The sequence below is a fragment of the Xiphophorus hellerii genome, chromosome 20, assembly GCF_003331165.1.
Source record: "Xiphophorus hellerii strain 12219 chromosome 20, Xiphophorus_hellerii-4.1, whole genome shotgun sequence".
Lineage (NCBI taxonomy): Eukaryota > Metazoa > Chordata > Actinopteri > Cyprinodontiformes > Poeciliidae > Xiphophorus > Xiphophorus hellerii.
Window position 1 is genome coordinate 15,205,293 of NC_045691.1, and position 26,069 is coordinate 15,231,361.

Here is a 26,069-nt window from a genome sequence, read left to right on the forward strand (position 1 = left end):
GATCCTCCTGTCACAGACTCATTCACACACGTTGAGAGAAGTAGCACTGGCAGACATCATGCAAGCAGGAAAGAGTCTTATTCTAAGACAATGACGTTCTGTAAAAACATGTCCTCTTTTTGTTGGTCTTATTTTCTCTCCTTCTAATTTTACAAATTTACAGATATGTATCATGTTTTCTCATTTTGCAACTCTTGCAGACTCATAGGGCAAGTGTTCTTTTGTACATTTGGTTCTGTCAGAGGGATCAAATTAGCAACCATTTAAGCAATAATGTTGCAATGCTGTTATTTCCTTTAAAGAAATTCTAAAGATCCCCTCCAGATCTACTGATACTTTCTTAGAATTCTCTGTAATTTTTCGCCTTCCGGCCCACATCATACTGATATGTGAATAGGAATAGTGAGGCGGACTTTCTGATATTTTGATAAAACGATTCAAATCTTACTTGAAAGACCAGGGCTACTTTTTGTGAGACTCTTTGGCCCTCCAAGGTCAAAAGACTATATCCTTCTTGTGGATCTGAAGAGTGATCCATGCTCTTATATATCTTCCCAGATGAATTATTGTTATCCACTTTATTATGAAATTGACCAAAAATTATTTCACTGTCTGCAACTCATGGAGAATGCACCCATCTGTCTTCTCAATGAAAATTGAAAGTGTGACTACATAGTGGCTTCACTACATTAACGAACAGTGTGCTGTAAGATTGCTTTTAAAATGTTAGTGAGTCAGAATACTCCAATCAGGTTCTGTCAGTTATTAATCAAACTCCCTAAAACTCGAGGTGACAGAGCCTTTTGGCTGCTGCTCCTGGATTCTGGAACAGCCCTCTATGTGTATTAGATCGGCCTCAACTCTTTTTTAAAGCCTTATTATTACTCCTTGGTTGTTGATATTGTCTCCCACATCATGTTTTTATTTATGTACATTTTATCAATGTAGAGACTCTTTACGTTTTTCTCTGTTTTTTAATAAATACACACAACAAATATTTTGTGCATTTATTAACCACTGTTCACTTGTTCTGCACTTTGGTCAGCTTGGTCAGTGCTCTAGAAATAAACTTTGACTTGACTTTTGACTTTGTGTCACCATAAGCATAGCCTCAGTCACTTAGTAAGTGTGACTCGATATACATTAACAAGTTTAGAGACCAGAATTTTCTCCAACTTAACGCACTGATCTCTCACTATTCACACCAAGACGCAACAAAACTTCCCCCCAAAAAACAATGTGACAGTCTACACCTATTTAAAGTCAAAACGATAACATAGTTCAAGTTACATCAGCAATGTTGCAGCTGAGCTGTTGTTGTCTTGTTTGTTGCTCAGGTGACAGCCATCTCTGTTCCTTTGATGCTTATGCTTTTCTTCCCTCTTTGCTTTCTATCAAAGTTCTCTCTCTTTAGCTACCAACATATGGCTGGGCAAATCCCTCTGTTTTAGAAAATAACTTGAAACCTGTGAGACAACTCTACTGACAGGCTATGTCAAAAATCTCTGTGTGTGCTGTGCTTCTTTTGGTCTAGAAAACTCAGATTTGAAGGCTTTTTGAATCACCTTTATTACTTAGAGTTATTTTTACTTCATGAATGAAAACAGGCAGCTTGGTTTCCCTGGAGTACAACACAGCTGCTGTGTCGTGTGTTCGATGTGTCAAGGCCTGACTTTTTGCTGAAAGCCTGAAATACTTTTTGAAGAAAAAGAAAAACTCATGTTAAGAATACATGAATGATGTTTGCATTGGGATGTAAGCACTACATGAAAAGGAAATGTTGGAATGCAAGTTTTAGGAGAAATAATTAAGAACATACAGGAATAAACTGATAAAGTAGGCTTTGAGGTTTAACACAGTGCTTTATACACCAATAAAAGGATTTTAAAATCTATCCTCTTATAAACATAAAGGCAGCGCAATAATATAAGGACTGGTATATTATTGGTATAATATTGCCATTTTCATGGCATTGCTCAAGATTCTGACTCTCACTGATTTCCTTTCAGAGTCAGCTAAAGAGAATTTTGTCTAATTTTCTAAAAATAAAAGCATGCATTAGTTTATCTGAGCTCAGATTGACAATCTGTTTAAGATAGTGGCATTTTGGTGTACTAATAGATTTAATGTGTCTGAACAGTTTAAGTCTGAGTCCATAATCTCTCTTTAATTTCCAGCATGGTTTGTAGTTTTTAAAGACTCATAGTTAGGCATTAAAATATTTTTTGGGACCAAACATTATGTCTTCTGTCTTTTCTGTATTAAAAAACCTGTCTCACATTTTTCTTTTCTTAGCAAAACATAATAACTAACATTTTTTTCTTAGTTTTAACCATTTTACTAAATAAATTGTGAAACTTTTTTTATAACTCTTACTCTCCTTTCCAAATTTAGCAACTTTTAAACATCTAAATGTTATTTATTAATTAAATAAAACTCAGAAAGTGCATAAATAAATTTACTGTGAAGTAGAGAAGACATTTGACGTCTTATCTTAAACTCTGTGTAGTTGGACTTTTAACTTACCTGGTATGTGGAAACAGTACAGGTTATTCTGATTTAAGTCAAGCACAGAGACAGATCCTTCTTCAAGGAAATAGCTTTAATGAAAAGAGGACTAATATTTTATTTTATTAGTAAAAACAAAAAAGTCAGCATATCTTGATTTTTATTAGAAGTCCAGTTTCGCCCCCTAGTGGCCAACATACGAAGGCACACAAGGAAGTATTTTTTTATTATTATTATTTTGTGAAGTCACTGAGGAGAAATCAACTGAAACGAAAGTGAAATACCGGTAGTTTTAAGCTCCAGTCATTAGCTCCCAGGTCAGACCTGCAGGTTTTGATCTGTTCCTGGTTTGGGTTGCCTGCTCGCTTTCGGAAGGCTTTAATCCAGCTTTTTTTGCCCTCCCTGTAAAGTCACCTTGTTTTGTTTCAGACAGGAAACTGTGATCAACATGGCAGAAACCGATGAAATCGATGAGGGATTCTACTCCCGGCAGCTGTAAGTAATAACACTGCTGTTTAGGGGGAGACTTTTAAAACGTGCTCAGCTCATTATTATTCTGGTTGGTTTCTGGCACAGGTATGTTCTGGGACATGAGGCGATGCGCCGGATGGGCACAGCTGAGGTCCTCATTGCAGGGATGAAGGGGCTGGGAGTGGAAATAGCCAAGAATGTGATCCTGTCTGGAGTAAAGTCTGTCACTGTTCAGGATGAGGGTCAGGCGGAGTGGTCTGACCTGTCCTCACAGGTACTTTCTGCTGGCTTTTAGGATAAAAACATTTAATAAAAATCTGGAATAGTAGAGAACTTCCTGCTTGGGCACTGACTTGTCAGACCTGATCGCTGCGTATTTTTGAATAACTGTCAGTAGAGTATTGTAGTGGATGAAATGGCAGAGCTGGAAAATATGTTTTTTTCAAATTTCCTGTCCTTCCATAAAGGTTGATAATTTAGTTTAACACATAAAAGAAGATAAGTTTGAAGGAAATGGCCAATGACTGAATGCAACTTTTACTTTCACTTATGACAACATACCAGACCGACCCATATGGTTTTAGTAATAAACCAGCAGCAGAAAAACAGTCAGAAAATAAATAAATAAACATATCTGAAAGTTAATCTGAAGCAATTTCTTTTTGTTTGTTTGTATTAGAGCCAGTAAGAAAAATAAAAGGTGTTATCATATGTCATTTTACAAGAGAAATTGATCCAATATATAGGTCATCAGATAAAACCAAATTAAGTCCAAGTTAATATGATTCAGTTGGGGTTATTCCAACACGATTTAGTCATATTATAGAGGTCCAGGTCAATCCAATGTGATCAAATTCAGTTACAAGCAACGAGATTCAGATCCAGTTCTATACAACATGTTCCCATTCGATTACAATAATCCCAGTTTCAAATCTAAGAACCTGAAGTCTGATTAAAATCTGTTAAATTCAATTAAATTCAGATCAAATCATCAAACACCCAACTACAAGACTAAACTTGAATTGTTGCCAATTTAATCTAGTTATATGATAAATAGACTAGGTCAACATAGCTGTAATACATGGTGTTATTTTTCAATTAGGAACACTCCAGGCTGAGTTGTAATATAAATCTAGCCCTAGAAAAATGTAAGCCAGTCTCATGTAGGGGCAGGTGCTGTTGTATTTATTCATTTATTCACACCTCGATGCTGTTTTTAGTCATGCTTTATCACATTTTGTGTCATATTGTGATGATGTCTTGATCACAATCTGTTCACTAGCATGTAGTAGTTATGCAGTCAAATTTACATCAAATTATATACATTTCTTTTCAACCCAATTATAATGCAGTAAGATTCAGATCCAATTAAATTCAGCCAACTTCATTCCTGTTGTAAATTCAGATCCACATGTTGTCCAAAATATCTCAGCTACAATACAGTCAGATTCACAATAATTTACAAACCATTTCAGTTCAGTTACAGGAAATGTCAGTGTGAACATTTTCCTTATTTCGAAGATGAATGTTAAATCTGAAACACTGAAGCCATCTTATTTTCATCTTTTTGTTGTACATTCAGTTTTTTCTGCATGAGTCTGATCTTGGTCAGAACCGAGCCGCATCGTCCATCCCACAGCTGACTGCTTTGAATCCACATGTGCTTGTGTCAGCGCACACCGGACCACTAAATGAAGACCTTCTTCAAAAATACCAGGTGTTGTTTCATACATTCACTGATGGTACAATAAGACTTCAACTTCCTCACCTGTAACAATAATGAGCAGAGAAATTACTTTGATCTTTAAACAAATGAAAGTATCTCCATGTGTTTAACTTGCAGCTTAACACTTGTCATTCTTCCAGGTGGTCGTTCTCACTGACTCCTCGCTGGATGATCAGAAGCGTTTTGGGGAGTTCTGCCATAAACATGGAATTAAGTTAATAGTCGCAGACACAAAGGGGCTCTGTGGGTAAGTGGGTGCATGCATACAGTGTGCAGTGAATTTGATACAGTGTTGATGAAGGATGTGTAAATCTTGATATTTATTTGCAGCCAGTTGTTCTGTGATTTTGGAGAGCAGTTTGAGGTCTTGGATCGGGATGGAGAGATGCCTGCATCACTGATGATTGACCGAATCACTAAGGTAAAAATGGCCTTATATTTTTTAGCAATCACAGTTTCTAATTGTGTAACACACCATCATGTTTAATGTACCATTTGACAAAATGTAAATATACCACATATACAATAATTTAAAAATTTTACGATTAAACTTTAATACTTTGTTAGAGTGACACAGTGGACCTACAATGTGCTATAATAATACTTTTGCGACCATTTATCTTTAGAATATTTTTCTTCGATTTGTTGGCATTTATTTCAGGACAATCCTGGAGTTGTCATCTGTGCAGATGACCGGAAACATGGACTCTTTGACGGCACTAAGGTTATTTTCTCTGAGGTCCAAGGCATGACAGAACTCAACAGTATGGCCCCTGTGGAGATCAAAGTCTGCGGTTGGTGTTGCTTAACTAAAAACACTTTGACTTGCTTTTTATTTGGTTGCAACATTCTTGCCCCATGATGCTACTGAGTCATGTGACATTCTTCACATGCCTAACCCTCAGGAGAGGACCAAAGTAAAATGCTCTTTATGTTTCTGTCTGTGTTTTATTTGTCACCTCGATCACCAGGTCAGTATTCCTTCAGCATCTGTGACACTTCCTGCTTTTCCAATTATGAACGAGGAGGAGTGGTGACTGAAGTTAAACAGCCTCTCACGCTGAATTTTGTAGGTGTTGACTGTTTCAAGATTACCTTTTAAAAATAAATGTTGCCCCCAGGAGGTAAAATATTAACAACATGCGTTGCAGAAACCACTGAGTGAGGCTCTTAACGACCATCAACTACTAATTTTGAATGACTATGGAAAAATATCCAGACATAACACTTTGCACCTGGCCTTCCAAGCCCTCCACAGCTTTGTAAAGAAAGAGCAGCAGCTCCCTCGTCCTTGGTCAGAGGTCGGTACAAATGCTGTGTGATGATATAATGACATTGCTGTAAAAACTGAAAACTATAGCTGTACTTTGTATTAACTCAGATTATTTGTCTGATTTTAAAAGCAAGTTCTTAAACAAGTTTGACTAAACAACAATAATCAGAAGAAATCGGCAAGAAGCCAAATACTCTTACACATCCCTGTATAATGTAACTCACCTGGTTGTTTCAACTCACTCTTTATAACTGTTCATTAACTCATACAGTCAGATGCAGATTTGCTGCTTAAGATCGTGAAAGAGTTGAATTCAGTCGCAAAACTGGAAGAACTAGATGAAGCTGCAGTGAGGATCTTCTCGTACACGGCCCGGGGAGATTTGGCTCCCATGAACGCTTTCTTTGGAGGCCTGGCTGCTCAGGAAGTTATTAAGGTGAAGTCAAACATCACAAATGAAACTCTCTTCTTTTTACGTTGTTGCCCCATATTGCAAAAGCTCTACATACTAAAACAGCTCAGATCAGATCTGTGATGTCTGATATAGAGACACTAGCAAATTGTGGCTAGAGATGCACCAATCAGGTTCTTTACTGGCAGAAACCAACTTCTGATTTTAATTGAGGTTTGACCAGTAGTGAACCCATTGCATGCATCAAATCACACACTCCCATCTTTGTTTGATTTGTATTCAGCTAAAATAAGTGCATGACAATACATGCTGTTTATTAGCGTGTTTATGAACTAAAACTAGTTGCAGTTCTTAGTCTTTTTGCATGTTGTGACAAAGGATAAAATCTCTGAAAGATTGATAGGTGCTTATCTGTTTGTGGCCTATCCATGTACCTTTACATGTCCTGATATACTTGGAATCTCAACTTTTTCGACTTCTTTAAATATTTATGCAGGCATCCAGTGGGAAATTTACCCCTCTCCAGCAGTGGCTTTATTTTGATGCCCTGGAATGTCTTCCTGAAGCTGAAGGTTGTCTGCAAGAGAGCTCATTTTCATCAGTATGTGAAATGATTGCTTAAATTTAAATCTTGCTGACCCACTAACTTCATCAATAAGTCATTGTTTTGATTGATGATTACTCCATGATTTAAGCTCTTCTTTTTGTGTCTCTGATAGAAAGACACAAGATACTACTCGCAGATCATTGTCTTTGGATCAGAGTTTCAGCAGAAGCTTCTGAAACAAAAGTATTTCATGGTGAGAAAAGATTAAATGTATGTCCAGCAGAGGGCAGACATTACTTGGGAAATGCCCAAAACCGTATTTGTGCTATAATTTGATCTAGACATAACACTTTGCACCTGGCCTTCCAAGCCCTCCACAGCTTTGTAATGAAAGAGCAGCGGCTCTTTCTTTACAAATGAATGATGACACATACAGGAAATCGTATTCACTTCCTGGCAGGGAGAACCGTTTGCTCACTTATAAGGGCTCAGTCCTATCTCTGTTTCCTGTGAAAGCGTTGCATTTCCCTGCTACTCACGAGCTGCATGCTTGTTTTTATTTTTAAAGAGGACATTGTGTGCTATTTAGGGTTTTACTCACTGTAAGAGCTGAACATATCAGTAATAAATTAAATCAGGGCTGCAGAATATTAGGAACGTATTGCAATTAAGTTGCAATCAAACCATATTTTTCCCAGTCTTCTCTTTCTGTCATATTTGCACTTTTACTCACCAAATATATCTCTTGATATTTATAATCCAATCCAAATGGTCAAATTAATTGTTGGCAGGCAAAGCTTGAAAGACTTGCACTTGAAATACACTGTAGTAATGAAATACAACATTCTGCAACATTTCATAATGTAACTCTGAATAAAATAATTTCCTGCAATGTCAGGAGCATAAAAGATCACGATGAAAATGAGTTAATATGTTGATTAAGTTTAAAAGACATGTGTGAATATTTTGTTTGTTTCTTAAGGTTGGAGCTGGTGCTATCGGCTGTGAACTGCTTAAAAACTTTGCTCTTATTGGGCTCGGAGCAGGAGAAGAAGGCCTCATCACTGTAACGGACATGGACTACATTGAAAGATCCAACCTGAATCGGCAGTTTTTGTTCAGATCTAAGGATATTGGGGTGAGAAGTAACACAAAATTCATCGTTTTTTAAGAACCGGACATGTACGGGGTTGTGTGACTGCTCTAGTTTAACCCACATTAAGTGGAAAAGTCACCAGTTTTCACTGTTAAAATTGTCTGATGGTCTTTCTTTCAGATTATGTAACTCATATGTAAAAATACCCAAATGAAGTCTTCACTAAGTTCTTAATTTTCTCTTTTTATTGTCTGACAGACACATATCTTATCTGCTCTTGTCTCCGCAAACAGAAACCGAAGTCTGAGGTTGCAGCCAAAGCGGTGGCAGAGATGAACCCCCAGATTAAAATCACAGCTCACCAGAACCGACTGGACCCTGACAGCGAGGGAGTGTACGACTACAACTTCTTCATGGGCCTGGACGGAGTGGCTGCAGCCCTTGATAACGTGGAAGCTAGTAAAGGCTATCAGCGTTATGAGATCGATCCCTCATTGCCACAATATGGTGAAAATACATTTTAAAATGGCCGATCCTTTCTTTGTGGGCTCCTAGGGGTTTATCTCGATAAGCGCTGCGTTCAGCACCAGAAGCCGATGCTGGAGGGGGGAACTTTGGGAAGCAAAGGTCATACTCTGGTGGTGGTGCCTCATCTGACTGAGTCTTACGGACCAGGCAAGTCGAGCTCCGGAAACGCCATCCCGCTGTGCACTCTGAAGAACTTCCCACATCGAATTGAGCACACATTGCAGGTACTTACTGAGCTCCTTCACTTTGTGTTTGACGTTATTAAAGTGAAAAGTTATGTATCCAGGTGAATAACAGTCAGACTACAACTGTGTCAACATGTTATTGTTTCAGTGGGCCAGAGACCAGTTTGAAGGACTGTTTAAACAAACACCTGAAAATGTGAATCTCTTCTTGAGGTGAGGCAAGACTTCACCTTCATCGGCTCTAATTTAAGTTCAAAACAAGCTAATTCCTCAGAGTGGGTTTAGTCATCTTCCTAATTCTTTTACAATAACATGGAAGTACATTTTTACCAAACTCATTAAACCTACTGAAATGTGAGCTTTTCAACATTATCACATTACAACCACAAACTTTAATTTTATTTTATCGATCAGCACAAAGTGGTGCATAATTGTGACTCGGAAGTAAAATTACATGGTTGTCTTAAAAGTGGGACTTTTACTCTGATGCCCCTAAGTAAATTCTACTGGTACCATTTGCCTGCAGAAAAAATCTAATTAGTATATAGAGTTCAACTGTGTAGAATGAGGGTGACATAACAGCAAACATACCAAGGGATAGCCTCCTACACTGAAAGATCAGGGATTCATAGCTTAGGTGGGAGAATCTGTCAGCAGGACCACTATTGGCGATTCACTCCACAAATTTGTCATCTGTGAAAGTGTTGTGATATAAAGCAATACCAATTATTCTTTACAGTTTGCATGAAGCCGTTAAGGAAAGATACAGAAAACTACACTTTTTGACAGGCATGACAAATGTAATCGGTGAGGAAAAACTTACATTGCATTTGTGACGGGAAGATGGATGGAGCTAAATGCAGGGAAATCCTGGAAAAATAAATCTTGTTGGAGAATGTTAAAGATTTGAGATTTGAGGTGAATATTTACCCTCTAGCAGGACATAGACCTTAATTATACAACCAGAGCAATAATGGAAAAGTTTAGATTAGAGTGTATTAATGGATTAATACAGAATTTATGAATATTCAAAAGACAGGATTTGAAAACTGAGAACTGAATGAATTTCACGACCACTCCCCACCCAATCTGACTGAGATTGAGTTATCTCCAGACCTGTACAGACATGCCCTCAAGGAATTGTATTTGTAGCAAATTGTAGTTCAAAACAATATTGACTCATCAAACTGTCATACACCATGAAATAGTTTGTCTTGTTTACAGTTGTTTTTCTTTCATAATTTGTCAGAATTTTTAGCTTATTTTACAAATAACACTTAATGCACTGAGTTTATCACAAAGCAAAATGCCAGAACAAATAATCAGTGAGAGTACTGAGCTTCAAGACCCAAATTCTGTGTGAGCTCTGAGCCTTTCTAATCCAGACATGTTTGAAATGTCTTTCTGTTTGTTTTGGTGAGATTTGATTTGATTCCTTGGGACTCCAGGTGCTTACACATTCACTCCAATAGAAACTGAAAGATACAGTTTGGAAAACTCTGGTATTTTCCATTGTACGAATAAAACCTTCTGGACTTTTTTTTTTTCCTGTGGACGGTCATCCACATTTCATTGTCCAGCGAATTGTGACTCATCATATACGAGGTCATGGAGATGACCTCTTATGTTTTGTTCCATTGTTGTCCCGCCCTTGCTGCTACATGCAGAAGTATGACTCTGAAAGTTCCTGTTCAGACACTGTTTATGTCTAAAAGGTGGAATATCCCCATCATCATGATGCATACAAGGTGGCAGGAAGAGTGTGAGCTGGAACATGTTAGTAACTCAGAAATGAATTAGCCATGTATGAGATTTTAGAGAAGCACTGATCCGCATGGTACGAGTTAAGTAAACACTGACTTACGATGGATATGAGTCAGAATAAGAGAATGAAAAAAATGCCTTCTATCTGGTGAGCGCTTGGAAATTACCTGAGAGGATAAATTTTCCTTTTATTTTCCCTGGAAATTCAATATTGTATTCTGGACTTTGACTGGTCCATTCTAATGTGAATGTGCTTTCATCTAAACCATTGTAGCTCTGGTTGTATCTTTAGTTCTATTGATTTGCTGGAAGGAAAAAGCCCTTCCAGAATGTGCCTGCATTTAGCTTCATCCATTTCCCCACACTGACCAGGGTGTCTGGTTGGCATTCTTTTTAATGGAAAGAAGTGTGAAATACCAAGCAATGGTTGTCTAGTCAATATGCTAGTTAGTGTTTGTTGGCAGACAGTTGTACTTTTGTGAACTGTAAGTCTGTTATTAAACATTGCTACTGGATCCTGTAGGGATAAAAATTTCATAGGGCGGACTCTGACTCATGGGGATGCTGAGGCCCTGGAGATCTTAGGAGGTGTATGCATCAGCCTTCAGGAGATGGAGGCTGGAGGCCACCGTCCAAAAAGCTGGGAGGACTGTGTGGGCTGGGCACGCTGCAAGTGGGAGACTCTGTACAACAACGATATCCGCCAGCTTCTGCACTGTTTCCCTCCAGGAGAGGTAAAATCCCATCTGGGCTGAAAACAACCCTACAGTCAGACGTCATAAACATGCAATTAATGTTGAAGGACACACAGGGGCGCTGTTGTTGTTTACTACCAACTGTCTGTGTTAGTTATTTAAACACTAAAAGCAACACAATTGGCATTGTATTTATTCTTATGAGTAGACCAGTGAAAAACTAGCACTGATAAATACCTCAGAAGGTCTCAAAGGGATTCTGAGGGGTTGAAGCATGCAGACAGAGTGATGTCACACTGGTGAGGGGGTGGGGATCATAGATCGGTATCAACCCAAATAAACCCTCACTATACCCAGTTTCTGACCCCCAGTTCCTGCAATTGGCCATGTCGTGCTATCACAATGTCCTGCACAGTTATGGAAATTCCTCTGACTGTTCTTTTTTTTTTTTCTTTCCTAATACGTCTACTCAAATATTTATAGAAGCGTGGAGACTTTCCAGAGCGTCTCTTTAGAAAAGCAGAACTTTTCTGGCTTCATATATTTATTGTTTTGCGTAACAATTACAAAACCTAATCCTGCAAACAGTAGTTATTGCTGCTTCGGGTTTATTTGTTCTCTTTTTTTTCACCTTTAAATTATGCAGCAGTTGTAGTTCCATTGTCCTTGTGGAACGTCGCTCAATACCACAGACTTTCTGAGGAACTATGATAAGGTTACTGATGTCAGTAATCTGTCAGCTTCCAACCTGACATTTACTGGTCATAGATAAACTTAGACAGGATGTAGCAGCTACTACTGGTCAGAAGTCTTTACTTACAGCCTTAAGGCCATGTGATGAAGTATCAAGCAACATTTTACAGCTCCAGTTTATGATTTGTACTATACAATTAGCAACAGGCTACACTCCCTCTCATATATTTTATGTTGAAAATGTCTGTTGCAGAGACCAAAAGCAGAAATATCATATCTACATGTGAAAGTAGAAGCAAAATTTAGGGTGTTCCTTCAATGAAATGTACACACCTTAAGAGACAAAGAAAACAGAACAAGGGATGTGAATCAAAATGTTAACAGATATATAGAATGTTTCAAAGACTAAACCAAAGGTTTCACTGATTTCATTTGGGTTTTGTTTTTTCTTTAACTTGCCAGTTCCCGCTGTAAACAAAATACTTTCTTGTTTGAGCATCTTTATCCAGCATACAGATCCCACCTCAAATGTTGGCACCCCTATAAAATATTTATAGAAAACTTGTAATTAACTAATTTTATGTTCCAGTATTATTATTTCTCATTCTAAGAAATAAGTGGTTTCTTTTATCACATCTCTTCCCTTTTCCCTCAACAGCAGCTTGGAAAGATAAACACATTTGTTTTAGTTGAATCTCATGTTCTCTTGTCATTCCCATTTTGAAGAATAAGAAAGTATAAATCCTGTTGTATCTGGACAGCATTACCATATAACCTTAATATTTTTAAAGAGAAAGGTTTTTTTTGAAAAGACCTCCTGCTTTTGATCCTTTTTGATTTTGAGCCATCCTGCAGTGAAAACTAGAACAACCAGAAAGACACTCGCTCTGTCTCCACTTGTGGACCATTTGGCAACATCAAAGCTGCCAGATCTTTTGTTCTTTTATCAAACTGACAAACTGCATCCTATTCGATACACACCTGATAATACATATCATTTGTAGCTTCAGGAACATAGAAGGTTGGATGTACCATACAACAAATATAGGGAATAATATGCTACTAATATTTTAAATTTTGCCAGCTAGATCTTAGTGTCTGAACAAGCCTGGAATTTGAGTTAGGTGTTCTCCAGGTCTTGATAAGCTGGAAAAGGTAAATAGTTTAATGCAACAACATTTAACATTTTTTCCAGACATTATTTCCTTTTATAACATCTAAATGTTTTAACCATCCATCTGGAAATAAATATTCTTTGGCACTGAAATATCTGAAAGTTTATCTTCTATAATGTGATTAAGGTTTACAAAATAGTCTTTATATACCAAGACCTTTATGTTTTTCCAAACATAAAGGTTTGGAAGGAGTTTCAGCATGTCCACTCGTCTGACAGCTTCAACCGTTTTTTTCTAAGAGACTTTGGATATGAACATAAAATGCTCATATCCTCTTACAGAGGATGTATCAGTACATGTATGATACTGAGACTGATACATGTGTCATGTATCAGTTAATTATTAATTTATTAATAATAATGAATGATTACTATTAATTAATTAATAATTAACTGATTAATCTTTTAATCAGTTAATTATGATTTAACAATTTTTCCCAGGGGGTTTGGTTAGTTTTTTTTCTTAATGAACGAAATTGTAATTTGAAAACTGCTTTTTGTATTTACTCAAGTTATCTTTATCTTATACTAAGATATGAGATGTAATGTTTCAGATTCTTGCGGCAAACTTTTGTCACACTCAAAAGTTTGCCTTTTGACTGTGACAAATGGCAAATTCGAGAAATGAGCAAATGCTTTCTGACAGAACTGTACATCCATATGCAAAGCATGGCCACTGCAGAAATGTCAGCCAGGAATTGGTCAACATTTACATTTGTACATTAGAAAATCAGGCAACTCTGGAAATTTTAACCTGGAAAGGTTCAACATTTAACAAAAAACATGTAGAAACCTTGGAAATGCCCCTGAATCCAGAAGATTTGACAGCTTCCTGACCTTTTGGTGCGGTTTGTAGTGCTTTGCACTGAAGTGAATGACCAATAATCTAAATCCACCATGATTTTACAGCCATTCATCATTGTGATAAAGAGATTTTCTCCTGCTTCCTCTCCTTTTTAGTTGACCTCCAATGGTTTACCCTTTTGGTCTGGATCCAAGAGATGCCCTCACCCACTGACATTTGACCCTAACAATGTGAGTAGAGTTTGATCCAATACAAGGCAGTCACCTAACTGATGAACGTAAAGGAAAAGTGCCAGTGTTTTTTGAAAGCGGCTCACATTCCTTCTTTATCTTGTCTGATAGTGGCCTTAAAGTGATCATCTAGGCTACAAATGCACAGTAAAAGATATTGATCTCCTGATCACTTTCACCGATACCCTTGTTAATCAAGTTGCTTATTTGTCTCGCAATAAACCGGCAACAGTGTTTATCCTCAGTGACAATAGTGAACTGCCAGCAACCAAAATACTTAAAATGTGAACATACGTGTGATTAGTAGGTGCCGAAACAGCATTTTACTGCGGACAGATGTTCTTATGACTGAACTGAAGTGAGTGTTGTACCTTAATGTACAGTAAATTGACAGGATTCAGAAACACATTTTCTGCAAAACTATGGGTGTTGCAAAGAAGACTGAATCTGGAGTTTGTGTAACAGCCACCTCCTGATTTTTTATTGGACAAAACACGGCCTTAAGGTTTTCCCTTAATGCCATTCGTCTCCCTCTTCACCTTTTTGTTAATCCGACTTCAACAATATTACTCTCAAGGCAAATCTATTCAATAGTCTTAATTCTTGATTCATTTGACAGTAGTGATTATGACAGCACACTGTGCATTTTATGCATTAAAACCTTATAAAAGTTTAGAAGGAGTTGACATGTGCTATGTTTTCTATTCAAAAATAATTAATTAGCTAAAATCTCAAACTTTTTTTCCACTGTCATAATGTAGTATTTGTGTAGAATTTTGAGGAAAGAGATTACCTTAAAACAATTTGTAATAAAGTTGTTTGTTATGTTAGGCTGTAACATAAGAAAATGTGGAAAAAGAGAAGTGCTGTGAATACTTTCCAATGATGTTTGCAGCCTCTTGACCTTCATGTTCCCTGTTGTAAAGAAACAATGGTTCACACAAGGTTTCAAAATTACAAAAACAAGTTTGAAGTGTTTATACTCGCTCCTCCAGATTCCTGAGGCCTCAATCCATTTGAACATAATGTGGGATGTGCTCAACAAATATTTTCAATCCGAAACGGTATCACATCACGTCGGTCTCAGTCTTTATGACTATTTTGACAGCAAAAGCAGGAACAAGACTCTACTTAGTAGATGGTCATATTGTTATCACTGTTTGGTGTTTGCATTTGAATTGTGTGTTTCAGACAACCCACATGGAGTATGTGGTGGCAGCAGCCAACCTATATGGGCAGATTTATGGGATCAAAGGGACAAGAGACTGTGCTGCAATCAAAAATACCTTAGAGAAAGTCCCAGTTCCACCATTTAGTCCAAAGTCATCTGTAAAAATTCACCTCACTGACAAGGAAATGGAGGAGGACAGAAAAAAAGAGGGTGATGACACTGGTAAGTTAGCTTCCGATGCTTTTAACTTGTGTCTACCAATTAATGTAATCTTCCTGCGTCTTCAGCCTCTTTCCATCTCCTCTGCAGACAAAGCCCAACTTGAGGAGCTGAAAGGAAAGTTGTCCTCATTGAAGAGCACAAGTCAGATGTACCCCATTGACTTTGAGAAGGTATGTTGATGGGTACAATGATAGCTATGATGCACAGTTTAGAGAGGCTGCAGGTGGTGACAGCATGGCGACTGAGCCTTAGCAGGGAGCAACACTTAAATCTATAGGTGCTTTCATATCGTGTCTTTTTCCAACGTCCTTTAAGCCTCAGAGAGCTGAATCTTTGCCAGTGCTTGACCATTCATTAAAACAGAGCTCAATTGTGTTGTGTCTTCACACAGAATATGTTGACTTGGAGCAGAGGCAGGTGTTTTACAAATTTCCTTCCTGTTTTCAGAAATGTGGAAAAAGGAAAAGTTGAGTCAGTCGGCTCATTAAAAGAAGCTGAGTGTTGAATTAGGTATTTCCTGAAGTTTGCCCATAATTTTTAACCGCTTCACTTTGTATGAGATTCAACCGGATTTACTTTTGTGGCAGCTTCCTAAATGTTTGAAACGTAAACTTTTATTGGCGGTACACTGGTAAATGTTTTCCAATGTTTTCAGCCATATGCTAACCAGATGCTTCCTCAGAGTAAGCCACATTGTCAACTACTTTTATATCACCTTCATCTAAGATGGTAATGCAACTGAGATTAAAAATCACTTTTCAAATGGACTAGCTGGCCAAAATGTACAACATAATTACACCATTTTTATTTTTTGTGATGATTTCGCTAGTAAACAATGAAGATAGTAATAAATGGACTGTATTAGAGCCATGAATCAGCTTTCTAATCACACCCCTACCTTCAGGCATTCTTGATTGTACGGATGCAGACACTCCCTAAGGATCCTGGGAAGGACCTTCAAATGTCTTCCTGAGCATTTTTTTGTGTTTGAATTCATCCTCCTGGAAAGGAAGTGGTAGTCCTTTCACAGTGAAAAAAAGCTCTCTATAGTGTGATGTTTTTGCAGTCTTGTTTTGTGTAGTAGTAAGTGGAAGTTCTTTGTTTCTCTGTCTGATTGATCAGTTTCACTTTTAGATAGAGGCAACAAAAAGTCCCTACAAAGTGCTGTTTGATCAACATTTCCTTTGTTTCTGTAGTGTAAGCTCTTAAAAAGGGATTCAAACAGAGATTTTCCTGAAAGAAGACTCTACATGGGTCTTCTGTGAAACATGGAATAAATGTGACAACGCACCTTATTCTCAATGCTAAGCATAGAAGAAGGACTGTGATGTTTTGAGTTTGTCATTAACCCCATGAAATATCAAAAATCAGCCAAAAAAAAAAAAAAAACCTGAAAATGTATCATTCAGCAGAATCCTTATACAAAACATCTAGGTGAATTAACACAGAAATAGTTCACCAGACGCAAAATGTTTTTTATGGAGAACTCAGGTCCCAAAGCAAAATCTGAAATCAGCAGTGAGCTGCAGAGCAGAGACCATTAGACAAATCTGGATGATTTACAGAGATTGAAGGAGAAAACTGAAAGATGGCGCTTTCTGTGTGCGCCAACACTGTGAAATGTTACAGAAGACCAATTGCAGTCCTTTTGACAAAGAAGGCATTGTGCAAAATATTAACAGCATGGGTACCAATAAATGTCAAATTAAAGGTTAAATTTTTCTTTATTTTCAAAGTCAGACAATGCTGCTGCAATATTTTTATTCTAAGGCCATTTGCACATTCTTATAAGAGGTGTCAGCCAGTAAATGCAGAAGACATAGTTCATCGGGCACCACCTTGAGAATGCTGTGCTGCAGAACCACTTATCTGATTAATAGAAGACCTGGCACAGGTTTAAAAGGATGCCTGAAAGAGCTCCTGGTAAAATATTGTGTTAGTTCAGTAATAAAGGTGTATGAGGTAAGTCATGCGCATATTGAATGTCCTCTTGAATAAAAAACAAAACTCCCAGACTCCCCTCTCTTAGTTGTATCCCTCCATGCCCTGCTGATGCGGTGGATGGATGGAATGTGTGGAGGAGAGCTCCAGAGGCATCAGGTTGCCAGCTAGCAGCTTCACCACAGACCCTGGAGCTCTCCCTGAGTGACAGTCAGCCTCCTAGCTTTTGTAGAGCTGCATGATCTCACTGCTCACATCAATCACAGCAGTAGTCTTCTTTCCACTGAATTGTGTCATGGTGACCACAGTGACTCGAAGCAGGCAGATCACAAAGCAGGAGAACTGCATCAGATCCTTGGACTGTCACATAACATGGGAATCAGGTTTATCTGATTCATTTGGAAATTGAGAAATTATTTATTTAGCATTAAGTTTTACAAAAAACATTGATTATTTTTAAATTCCTATGACTGGCTGAAATATTATTAACATCCCAACTTTTACAGGACGATGACAATAACTTCCACATGGACTACATCGTTGCTGCATCCAACCTGAGAGCGGAAAACTACGACATTCCGGCAGCTGATCGCCACCAGGTCTATATTTACATTGTGCACTTCATACAATTAAACCCATTTGTAGTGATCTCATAAAGTCACCTTGACCAATGAGTTTATTAAGTTTCATAGTCTTTGTTTGGTCATTAGCTGCTTAAATACAGTTAGAAATCCTGAAACAGCTGTTGATCAAGACAACTTTATAACATCATAAAAACATCAAACTGAGTTAAAGCAAAATAAAACAGGACCACTCAGGACTTCTGCTAGAGCATTATAAAGAAACAAAAGAGAAAGAAAAATCAGAGCGACAGACTTCATCTCCTCCCCTGTGGCCGTGTTTTGAGCTGTTGCTTCACACACCTGCCCTGAAGCTGCAGAAAACAGCCTCCCCACCTATTGTTCCTGGAATGGGCCTAATCATGGCACTTTACCTGCTGCCTGGAAGGTGACACCTGAGCTGGGCCTTGTTCCAGCTGCTGCTGCGGACACTCACCACCAAGACAGATGGAGGCTCAGAGAGGGGCCGGGAGCCGTTGAGTGAGGGGAGACAAAGGAGAGTCACCCACCGCCCCTCCCCTCCAGCCCTGTGTAATCACAGCCTTTACCACAGGCTGCATCACGTTTCAAAATAACTTCAAACTTAGTCACCAGATCATATAATATATAGTATCAATTGTGCTGATTTTTATGATCTGAAGGCTATAAATTAGTGTCAGTATGTGACATAATTTACGAGTGTGTCGTTAATCTGCAAAATCTTAAATGAAACAGTCTTTGTGTATCTTATAAGCTGAATATAGCTTATATGAATATATTAAACATTTAAAATAAAAAAAATCTACATATATTTTTGGCATTTACAAGTTCAGTATATCAATTTTTCTGCACTATAAAAATATTCTAAAAGCATTCATTTAGTAAAATGCATTCTTTGTTGAAAGTGACATATAGATACACAGACAGCAAGATGTACAATATTTTAAACAAATCTGTTTGTGTATCCACTTATTCTGCATCATATTATGTGAAGTATCAAACTGTTTACCTATTCAGGTAAAACACATGCTGTAGCCAATAGTTTTAGTTATCAGACATCAGATTCAGATTCAGATTTATTCATATCCCTCATGGGCAGTTGATGTTACAGCAAGTATAAAAACTAAAAGACAAAACATCAACAATTTTTCTGATTGGTTATTCCAATCTTTCACTCTGTCTATTTAGCTGTTGCTTCATGTTATCATGTGGTTAAATTGGACGAATATGTTGGAGTCCTGAAGCTTAATTTATGCTTTGTGAAATCATAACATTCAGTTTTTGAATTCACTCACTTTAACACCTTGAATATTTCTTCAAACTGTCTGCTTGGCCTGCGGCGAAGCTTGGAAGTGAACTTCTCGTTGTCTCCTTTCACAGAGCAAACGCATTGCTGGAAGGATTATTCCTGCCATCGCCACGACGACGGCAGCAGTGGCAGGCCTGATGTGCCTGGAGCTGTTCAAACTGATTCAGGGTCACAAGAAGATCGACTCCTACCGCACGGCTTACCTCAACCTTGGCTGTACAGTACTTTGTCCTGTCCCAGCCGTGCCGCCCACAGAGCTTCACAGTGAGTAGCAGCTCCATGCAGCCACAGCTGCTCTCAGTTAGAGTCTGTAAGGCTTTAGGGAAAACATCCATAAAAGCATCCAGTCACACAAATCCTGAGTGAAGCACTTTTTACAGTCAAACAGACCCTTACTTTATATACATTCATCATTTAAGTCAGTCTACTTCAAGAAAAATGTGTTTACTTCTGTTTGAAGTGATGTCCCTCCTCTTTGGGTGGAAAGTATTAACTCATGAATGAATGCTTTCAGAGCGAGAGGCCACTGCAAACTGTCTTTTACATGTAAGCCCAGTCTTACTCTGGCTCAGCATAATCCGTGAGATATTTTAGAAACAGACCCAGGCTTGCCTCTCTATTTGGACACATGAGGTGAACTCAAGCCAACTGTTTGTTGATAAAAGAAGACTCTTCTAGGGTCAAGGTACAAGCTAATGACTGATGTTAAATGATGTTTGATGAATGTGTCTGTTGAGGATGCATTCAATATTTCAACTACTCATGCAACAATATTACCCATCAGACTTCAAAGCTAGTAACTTTTGGGGATATATGCAAAACATCGTCTGTCTGTAGCTCACCTCCAAGTGTAATCAAAAACCAGCCGAGAATGTCAGCTTTCCCTCAGCCAGAGGTCAGTGAGTGCCACCAAATGGCGGGTAACTTTTCCTCTGTGTATCTTAAGAGTGCAATGAGGGGGCATGGAGACAGTATAGATCTTGTTTCAGCTTCGGTTACAGGGAAAAATTCAGGATCTGCAAAAAAAGGCCGCCTTGATGACAGAAGCAGCTGTGACTTACTGCTTGCTCTTCAAAGGCTGCAGGCGTTCTCTGTTTCTCACGTTCAAACACATGGTAGTTCTAACGCTTTATTTCTGTAACGTTGCTATTTTTATCAAAGCGAAAAAATCATTCCACTTCATCTTGTCAATCGTAGATGTTAGAATTTCAAATCCTAAACCCTAAAAAGTTTTTAGATTGTTTTATTTATTGTGCTTTTATCCTTAAAGCAGAACAAAAACTCTTCCAGTTTGTGAGCCTTCTGTCGTAAAAGGTTTAACTTGCCAATATTAGATTGTTCATCAGTAAAGTTCATCTCTCTTAGACAAATAAAGTAGATATAGCTATCATAACATAATTCATGGAGTTTTTCAAGGGTGATTCATATTCAAGAGATATTCGTGCAATTTTCAGATTTTCCCCATCTGTCCTCTGAATTATTATTTTCTATTGCTCATCAAAACTGTTTATGTAATCTTTGCTACAAGAATCTAGTTGTAAACATATTTTTTATCGTATTTCCACTCACTTTTTCTCACCTCAGTGAGCACAGGAACACTGATAATAGAGAAGAAAACCAAAGAAGTAATTGAGGGCAATAAAACAATTATCTTTGTTTCCCAATCATTTGTTTGAACTGAAGTTGAGTGAAATCTGTTAAATTACTTTTCTTGTTTCAATGGCCAGTCCTCTGTAATGACTGCAGCCCAAAAGGCAACCAAAAGAGACAGTTCACGCTCTCACTCAGTTCTAACCACGGGAGGCCTTGGTCTGGCGGTGGGGATGTAGTCGTCCAATCAGATGTTGGAACCCCTGTCCTGCAGTGTGTAGAGGATAGGACCCTAACCCCCAATTAACCCAATATGCTTTTTGGTGTTTGAGTAAAAGTAAATGAAAGCACTAATTTGATTGCAATTATATAGTAAAGTTCTTGCATGAGTATGTATGTGAGTGCATAATTCAGAAATGCATTGTATTTCTCAATACCTTATTCATTGAATCTAATAATACTTTGTCTTTCTGAACAGATTTAAAATTGGAATTGCATCTTTTATTCAGCTGTCAATTAAAGTCTAAGATTACTAAATTCCCTGCTAATGTCTAAAATTCAAAATCTTTAAAGTTTTTCTTTTTCTCAGGACCAGAATCTCCTGATTCTGCCTTGTGGTCTAGGCACTATGTCACCAGAAGAAAAGAAAACATAACATTAAACCTGATTTGCTCCCTCAAAACATTTTAACCCTATGGATTATAACTACTTTATGCTGAACTGAAATGTTCAAAGTGAGTATCTATATGGTTTCTTTGCAAAAAAATACATGAAAGCCTTCAAAGGAAAAGCAAATAAAAGGTCTAGGAACTAATACTGTCTTATCTCTCTGGGTTTAGGCAGGGTTTTTTCTGGCTGCTTTTGTTTCAACTTCAGACATGCAGCTGTTAAATATCACCGATCAGACATGCGGTATCAAGAGCTCAGATTACTTTTGCAATAACTTAGACCTCCCCCCTCATGAGCTCAGTCTCAGTTCATTAATATCAAGTAGCAACACTCACATCTCTCTGATTTGACTGCTGGCAAACTAAATGTTTGTTCAAAGGTGCCAAATACTCACCAGTCACCCTGATGAGACTGGAACTGTTATGACTGCTGATACTGGAGGCTTATTTAAGAAAAGTGTGCAACATGTAGCTCTGTGCTTTCTTATTTCAAGTCATTAGTCCAGCAACCTAATCATTTTCCAGGGTTTCTTTGTTTTGTTTTAGAGCAGCTGTTTCCCAAAATAGGAAGTCTCTGTGTTTCGCTCTGCTCCTTCTCCTCTCTGTGGGTTTAGAAATATGTAAACAACCAGGAGATTGTCCTTGTCTGCTCACAGTAACTTTGTCACACTGCTTTTTTTTTCTTTCCTCTGTCTCTTTCACTTTGGGAACCAAGGCCAAGAAAGAAAAGGTATAGCATGTCTGGTGGGTTTACAGACAAACAAAATTCCTGGTTGTCTTTGGAGGTTGTTGGAGAACGAACCAGTTCAAGATTAATTGAGTTTTGTGACCTAATACATTGGCCTACTAGGCGTAGCCATCAGAAAGTTGGTAATTTACTGTCATGAAGGGATGGACATGGTCAGTAAATGCTCAGTGGGATACTGAGCATTTAAACTATGCTCAGCATCCTACAAAGGGGCTAAATGTGTGCTGTGAAAATTTCCCACACATCACTGATCTACATTTTATGGTTTGGATTATGGTCTAATCTTATATATCTGAATTTATATAGCTTAAATCTTGTGATTTTGAAACAGATCATTGTTTCTGATCAAACTGAGACGTCTGTTTAACAGGATTTAGTTGCTGTCATCATGTGACTTTTCTGGTGAAGCAAGTGCCAGATGACGTTAAATTGACAGTTAGTTTATAGACTTCTTGTTTCACATTTTTGGTACCCAGCAGAAAGACAAACAACAGAGACAAGAACAAGATACAAACTATTTGTAAACAACGTAACAACTTGCTAACCCCTAGAAGCTGACATAATTAAACCTAATCCTATGTGTTCATCAGATGCATAGCTGACATGTTTGCTCTCTGCAGCTCTTTGAACAAACTGAGACACATCTGCTGCCACAGACTTGTTCTAGTATGCTCAGAGCTTTAGAGAGCCTCAGGGGGATGCAAAGTGGTTGGTCTTATTGAAATAATTTATGTTATAGACATTTAGCTTTTTTGTACAATAAATTATGTCAAAAGAAGCACATAACGAAACCTTACTCTAACACTGATGCAAAAACTGGGCCTCTTTGTTTTTGTTTTCGAGACATTTTGACACTTTGACTTGTATGTATGAGAAAACTACATTTATTTTGATATTTATGTTATCTATGTTACACTCTGTTTGGTCAGTGTCAGCAACCAAACATAAACAGTGACAAACATAGAAAAGGCTTGTTTTTGAATATGATGCATCAAAGTGTGAAAAGATATTTTTATTTCAATCTCTTAATTTGTTGCTGTGACTGATGTGCAGCTTCAATAAAATCTAAAAACATAACTTGAGGCAAGACAAGGACATGTTTCAGCTATGTAGTAAATTAGTCAATCCTCCGCCCCTGCAGCAGCTGCTCCAGCTCTCTGTACTGGTGTATGCTGCCCTTACTTGTCTGCCATGAAAAACTCCCTGTGCACTGACTTTGCAAAAGGATTCTAACTTTGTGCGCTTTCAAACTCCCCATGTCTGCATCATAGGCCCTTAACTGGACAGGAGTTCAGAAGAAAGGAACCTTTAGGTCAACTCTTACACTTGCCTATGTTTTCTCTCATATTTACTGCTATATACAATTGCATGCTATTGTTTATATCCGGACGTGCGCACAACACTGGAGGGGAAAAACATGATCCTTTTACATGCCACTCATAGCCACGACGCTGCGGTAGAACAATTCTAATTTAAACACTTGCTCTACTGATGATCTGTCAGAGAGGTGATGTGTGGGTTGTTTTTTCTTTTTAAATTCTGCAGCACATCTACATGTTAAGGTTTCCCCAAAAGTCTAAGTCAAGCTAGCTTAACTGACCTACCTCTCTCTCCCTTGCTAATTTTTTTATTAAAACTTTGACCTGTGAAATGTCATTCCCTTGTTTATTAACTGTTGAAATGTTGACAGTTATTGGCAAAGAACTGCGTACCTTTTTCTATTTCTAAAGTGTACATTTAGGATTTAGTGTGATGTGCTGACCACATGGCAGCTAAAACCAATGGTAGTCATTGTCGCCGAGCAGCATTTTTTTGCCCTTCAGCAGAGAAATGGGGGTGAGATCTTGCACATGTGACGTCTATATTGTCTCCAGAATTTCACATTTCACGATGGAGATAAACTTATTACATTTGCTTTCACTTCTTGTGTGCACCTTTGTGAAGCATGACAAAGATGCTGTGATTTACAGGAAGCTTGCGCTTTAAGATGTAGAAAATAATTACCACCCTACCAAGTGGCTTGTGGTTTAAGTACCGGTACCTCCATAATTGAAGGCCACACATCTGTGACACAAACATCAGGGTATGGCGTAAGAGAGTCTAACAAAAAAGAGGAAGGGGCGGGGAGGGGGGCTTCACCTCACATGTGGTTAAGTCTGCGTTTGGCCACCTTGGTCTGTGCCAGTAAAGAAACCTGGGGCGAACATGATCCAAGACCCTCTGAATTCCCAAAGGAGAGCAGAGAGCATTGTGCAGTTTGTAACTCAAGACCCCTGACATGAATAGAGCTGGAGGGTTAATGACTAATCTGTGATCATCACATTGGGCATGTTCCTTCTGTTGTTTTCCATGGTTTATTTGTTGGTTTTGTTTGCCTGCCCTCATGTTGTTCCATGTTATATTGTTTTTATCTTCTGTTTTTTTTTGTTCCTCATAAGGTGAACTTTCTGCTTTTTGTCATAACAGAATGGTCAGTTTGTTTATCCATGTGCCATCAAGCAGGATGTCGTGCACAAGTGAAACAACATTTAAATTCAGATTATGGAAGTTATAACCAACCAAAAAAGATAGATAGAAAGAGTTTCTTTAATCAGTGTGTGGTACAGTTCATAAACTGAGCATGCACTCTCTCCCTTTTGTAGTTTAAAATGCCTCAGGCATTTGGTCTAGTAGTCTCTCTTTGAAATCATCTGATATTATCTTCTCATCTCATAAATATTTAATCCAGAGGCATCACATACACAGGATATTATGGCTTTTACCAAAACAGCTGCCCTTCAACTAACTGAAATACATCGAGTCCAAATTTGGCTCAGTTTTCTGTGGGTTTGTCTGAAAACACTCCTCTATATCGGTCCTTGACTTCTGTACTGTCTGTTTTCTCATAAACTATTCATTTATGAAACATAATTGCTCTTCTGCAGTGTTCTGCACACATTTCCTTCCCATCATAGAGCAAATGAATATGAAGTGAATATGTCAAACAAAAGTCTAAGTCGTCTCCTTAAATTGTTGTAAAATTCACCAGAAAAATTTGTTTCTGCATTTTTCCTCCAATTAATTTGATTTTTTTACTTTTTTTGTCTTGCCTGGTTTAGATTAAATGGAGTACCTTTTTCATCGCATCTAAGTAGTGAGGTCTTTGCAATTAAACAACATTGATCATTTTGCCATATTTGATCTGTTTGTCCCTGACTTTTTTTGGTTACAAATAAGATTATTTTATGTGACTTCATGCTGATCACACCGTAATGAGATAAAGTTATAGCAGGTTTGGTTTGATTAGAGGTCAGACTGTATTTTATTTTATAGTAATCAACTGAATCTGAATCACAAATAACAGTAAAAAGCTTAATATATATTTTTTAGCAAATGGTAGACAGGTTAAATTTAATTAAATTAATTCTGGAATAGTTGAGCATATTATATATATATATATATCGATAATTTATCAAAATACTTAACAACCAAGAGAATTATCTGCATTGGTTGATTTTTTTGGTGTACGATGGAGTACAATCTCTGCAGGGAGACATCTGGAACTAAATGATGTTCATTAGATCTTATCTGTAACTCTATTAATCAATTATGACCAAATGCTATTTTACAACCTATGTGTGTAGTTTTAAAAGCTACTGATAATTTTAAGAAAGGATCTTTGAGAAAATGGTGGAACGTTATTTGTCAGATGTTTCAGTTGATTCTGAAAAAAAG

At 37.7% G+C, this 26,069-nt stretch overlaps 1 protein-coding gene across 1 annotated transcript in view; it reads left to right on the forward strand.

Annotated features, from left to right (window-relative positions):
• Window positions 1–2,746: 2,746 nt before the first annotated feature.
• The window catches only part of uba7 (ubiquitin-like modifier activating enzyme 7), a 33,557-nt gene continuing 10,234 nt past the window's right edge, over window positions 2,747–26,069 (forward strand). Inside the window, 22 exon segments of the mRNA XM_032549137.1 lie at window positions 2,747–3,003; window positions 3,085–3,253; window positions 4,562–4,696; window positions 4,846–4,952; window positions 5,036–5,126; window positions 5,367–5,499; window positions 5,677–5,774; window positions 5,857–6,006; window positions 6,250–6,414; window positions 6,887–6,991; window positions 7,110–7,190; window positions 7,920–8,075; window positions 8,327–8,492; window positions 8,589–8,785; window positions 8,895–8,959; window positions 11,034–11,244; window positions 14,033–14,107; window positions 15,299–15,500; window positions 15,588–15,670; window positions 17,948–18,040; window positions 19,421–19,558; window positions 19,560–19,613. Coding sequence (XP_032405028.1) covers window positions 2,957–3,003; window positions 3,085–3,253; window positions 4,562–4,696; window positions 4,846–4,952; window positions 5,036–5,126; window positions 5,367–5,499; window positions 5,677–5,774; window positions 5,857–6,006; window positions 6,250–6,414; window positions 6,887–6,991; window positions 7,110–7,190; window positions 7,920–8,075; window positions 8,327–8,492; window positions 8,589–8,785; window positions 8,895–8,959; window positions 11,034–11,244; window positions 14,033–14,107; window positions 15,299–15,500; window positions 15,588–15,670; window positions 17,948–18,040; window positions 19,421–19,558; window positions 19,560–19,613 — 2,721 coding nt within the window. The 5' untranslated portion in view covers window positions 2,747–2,956.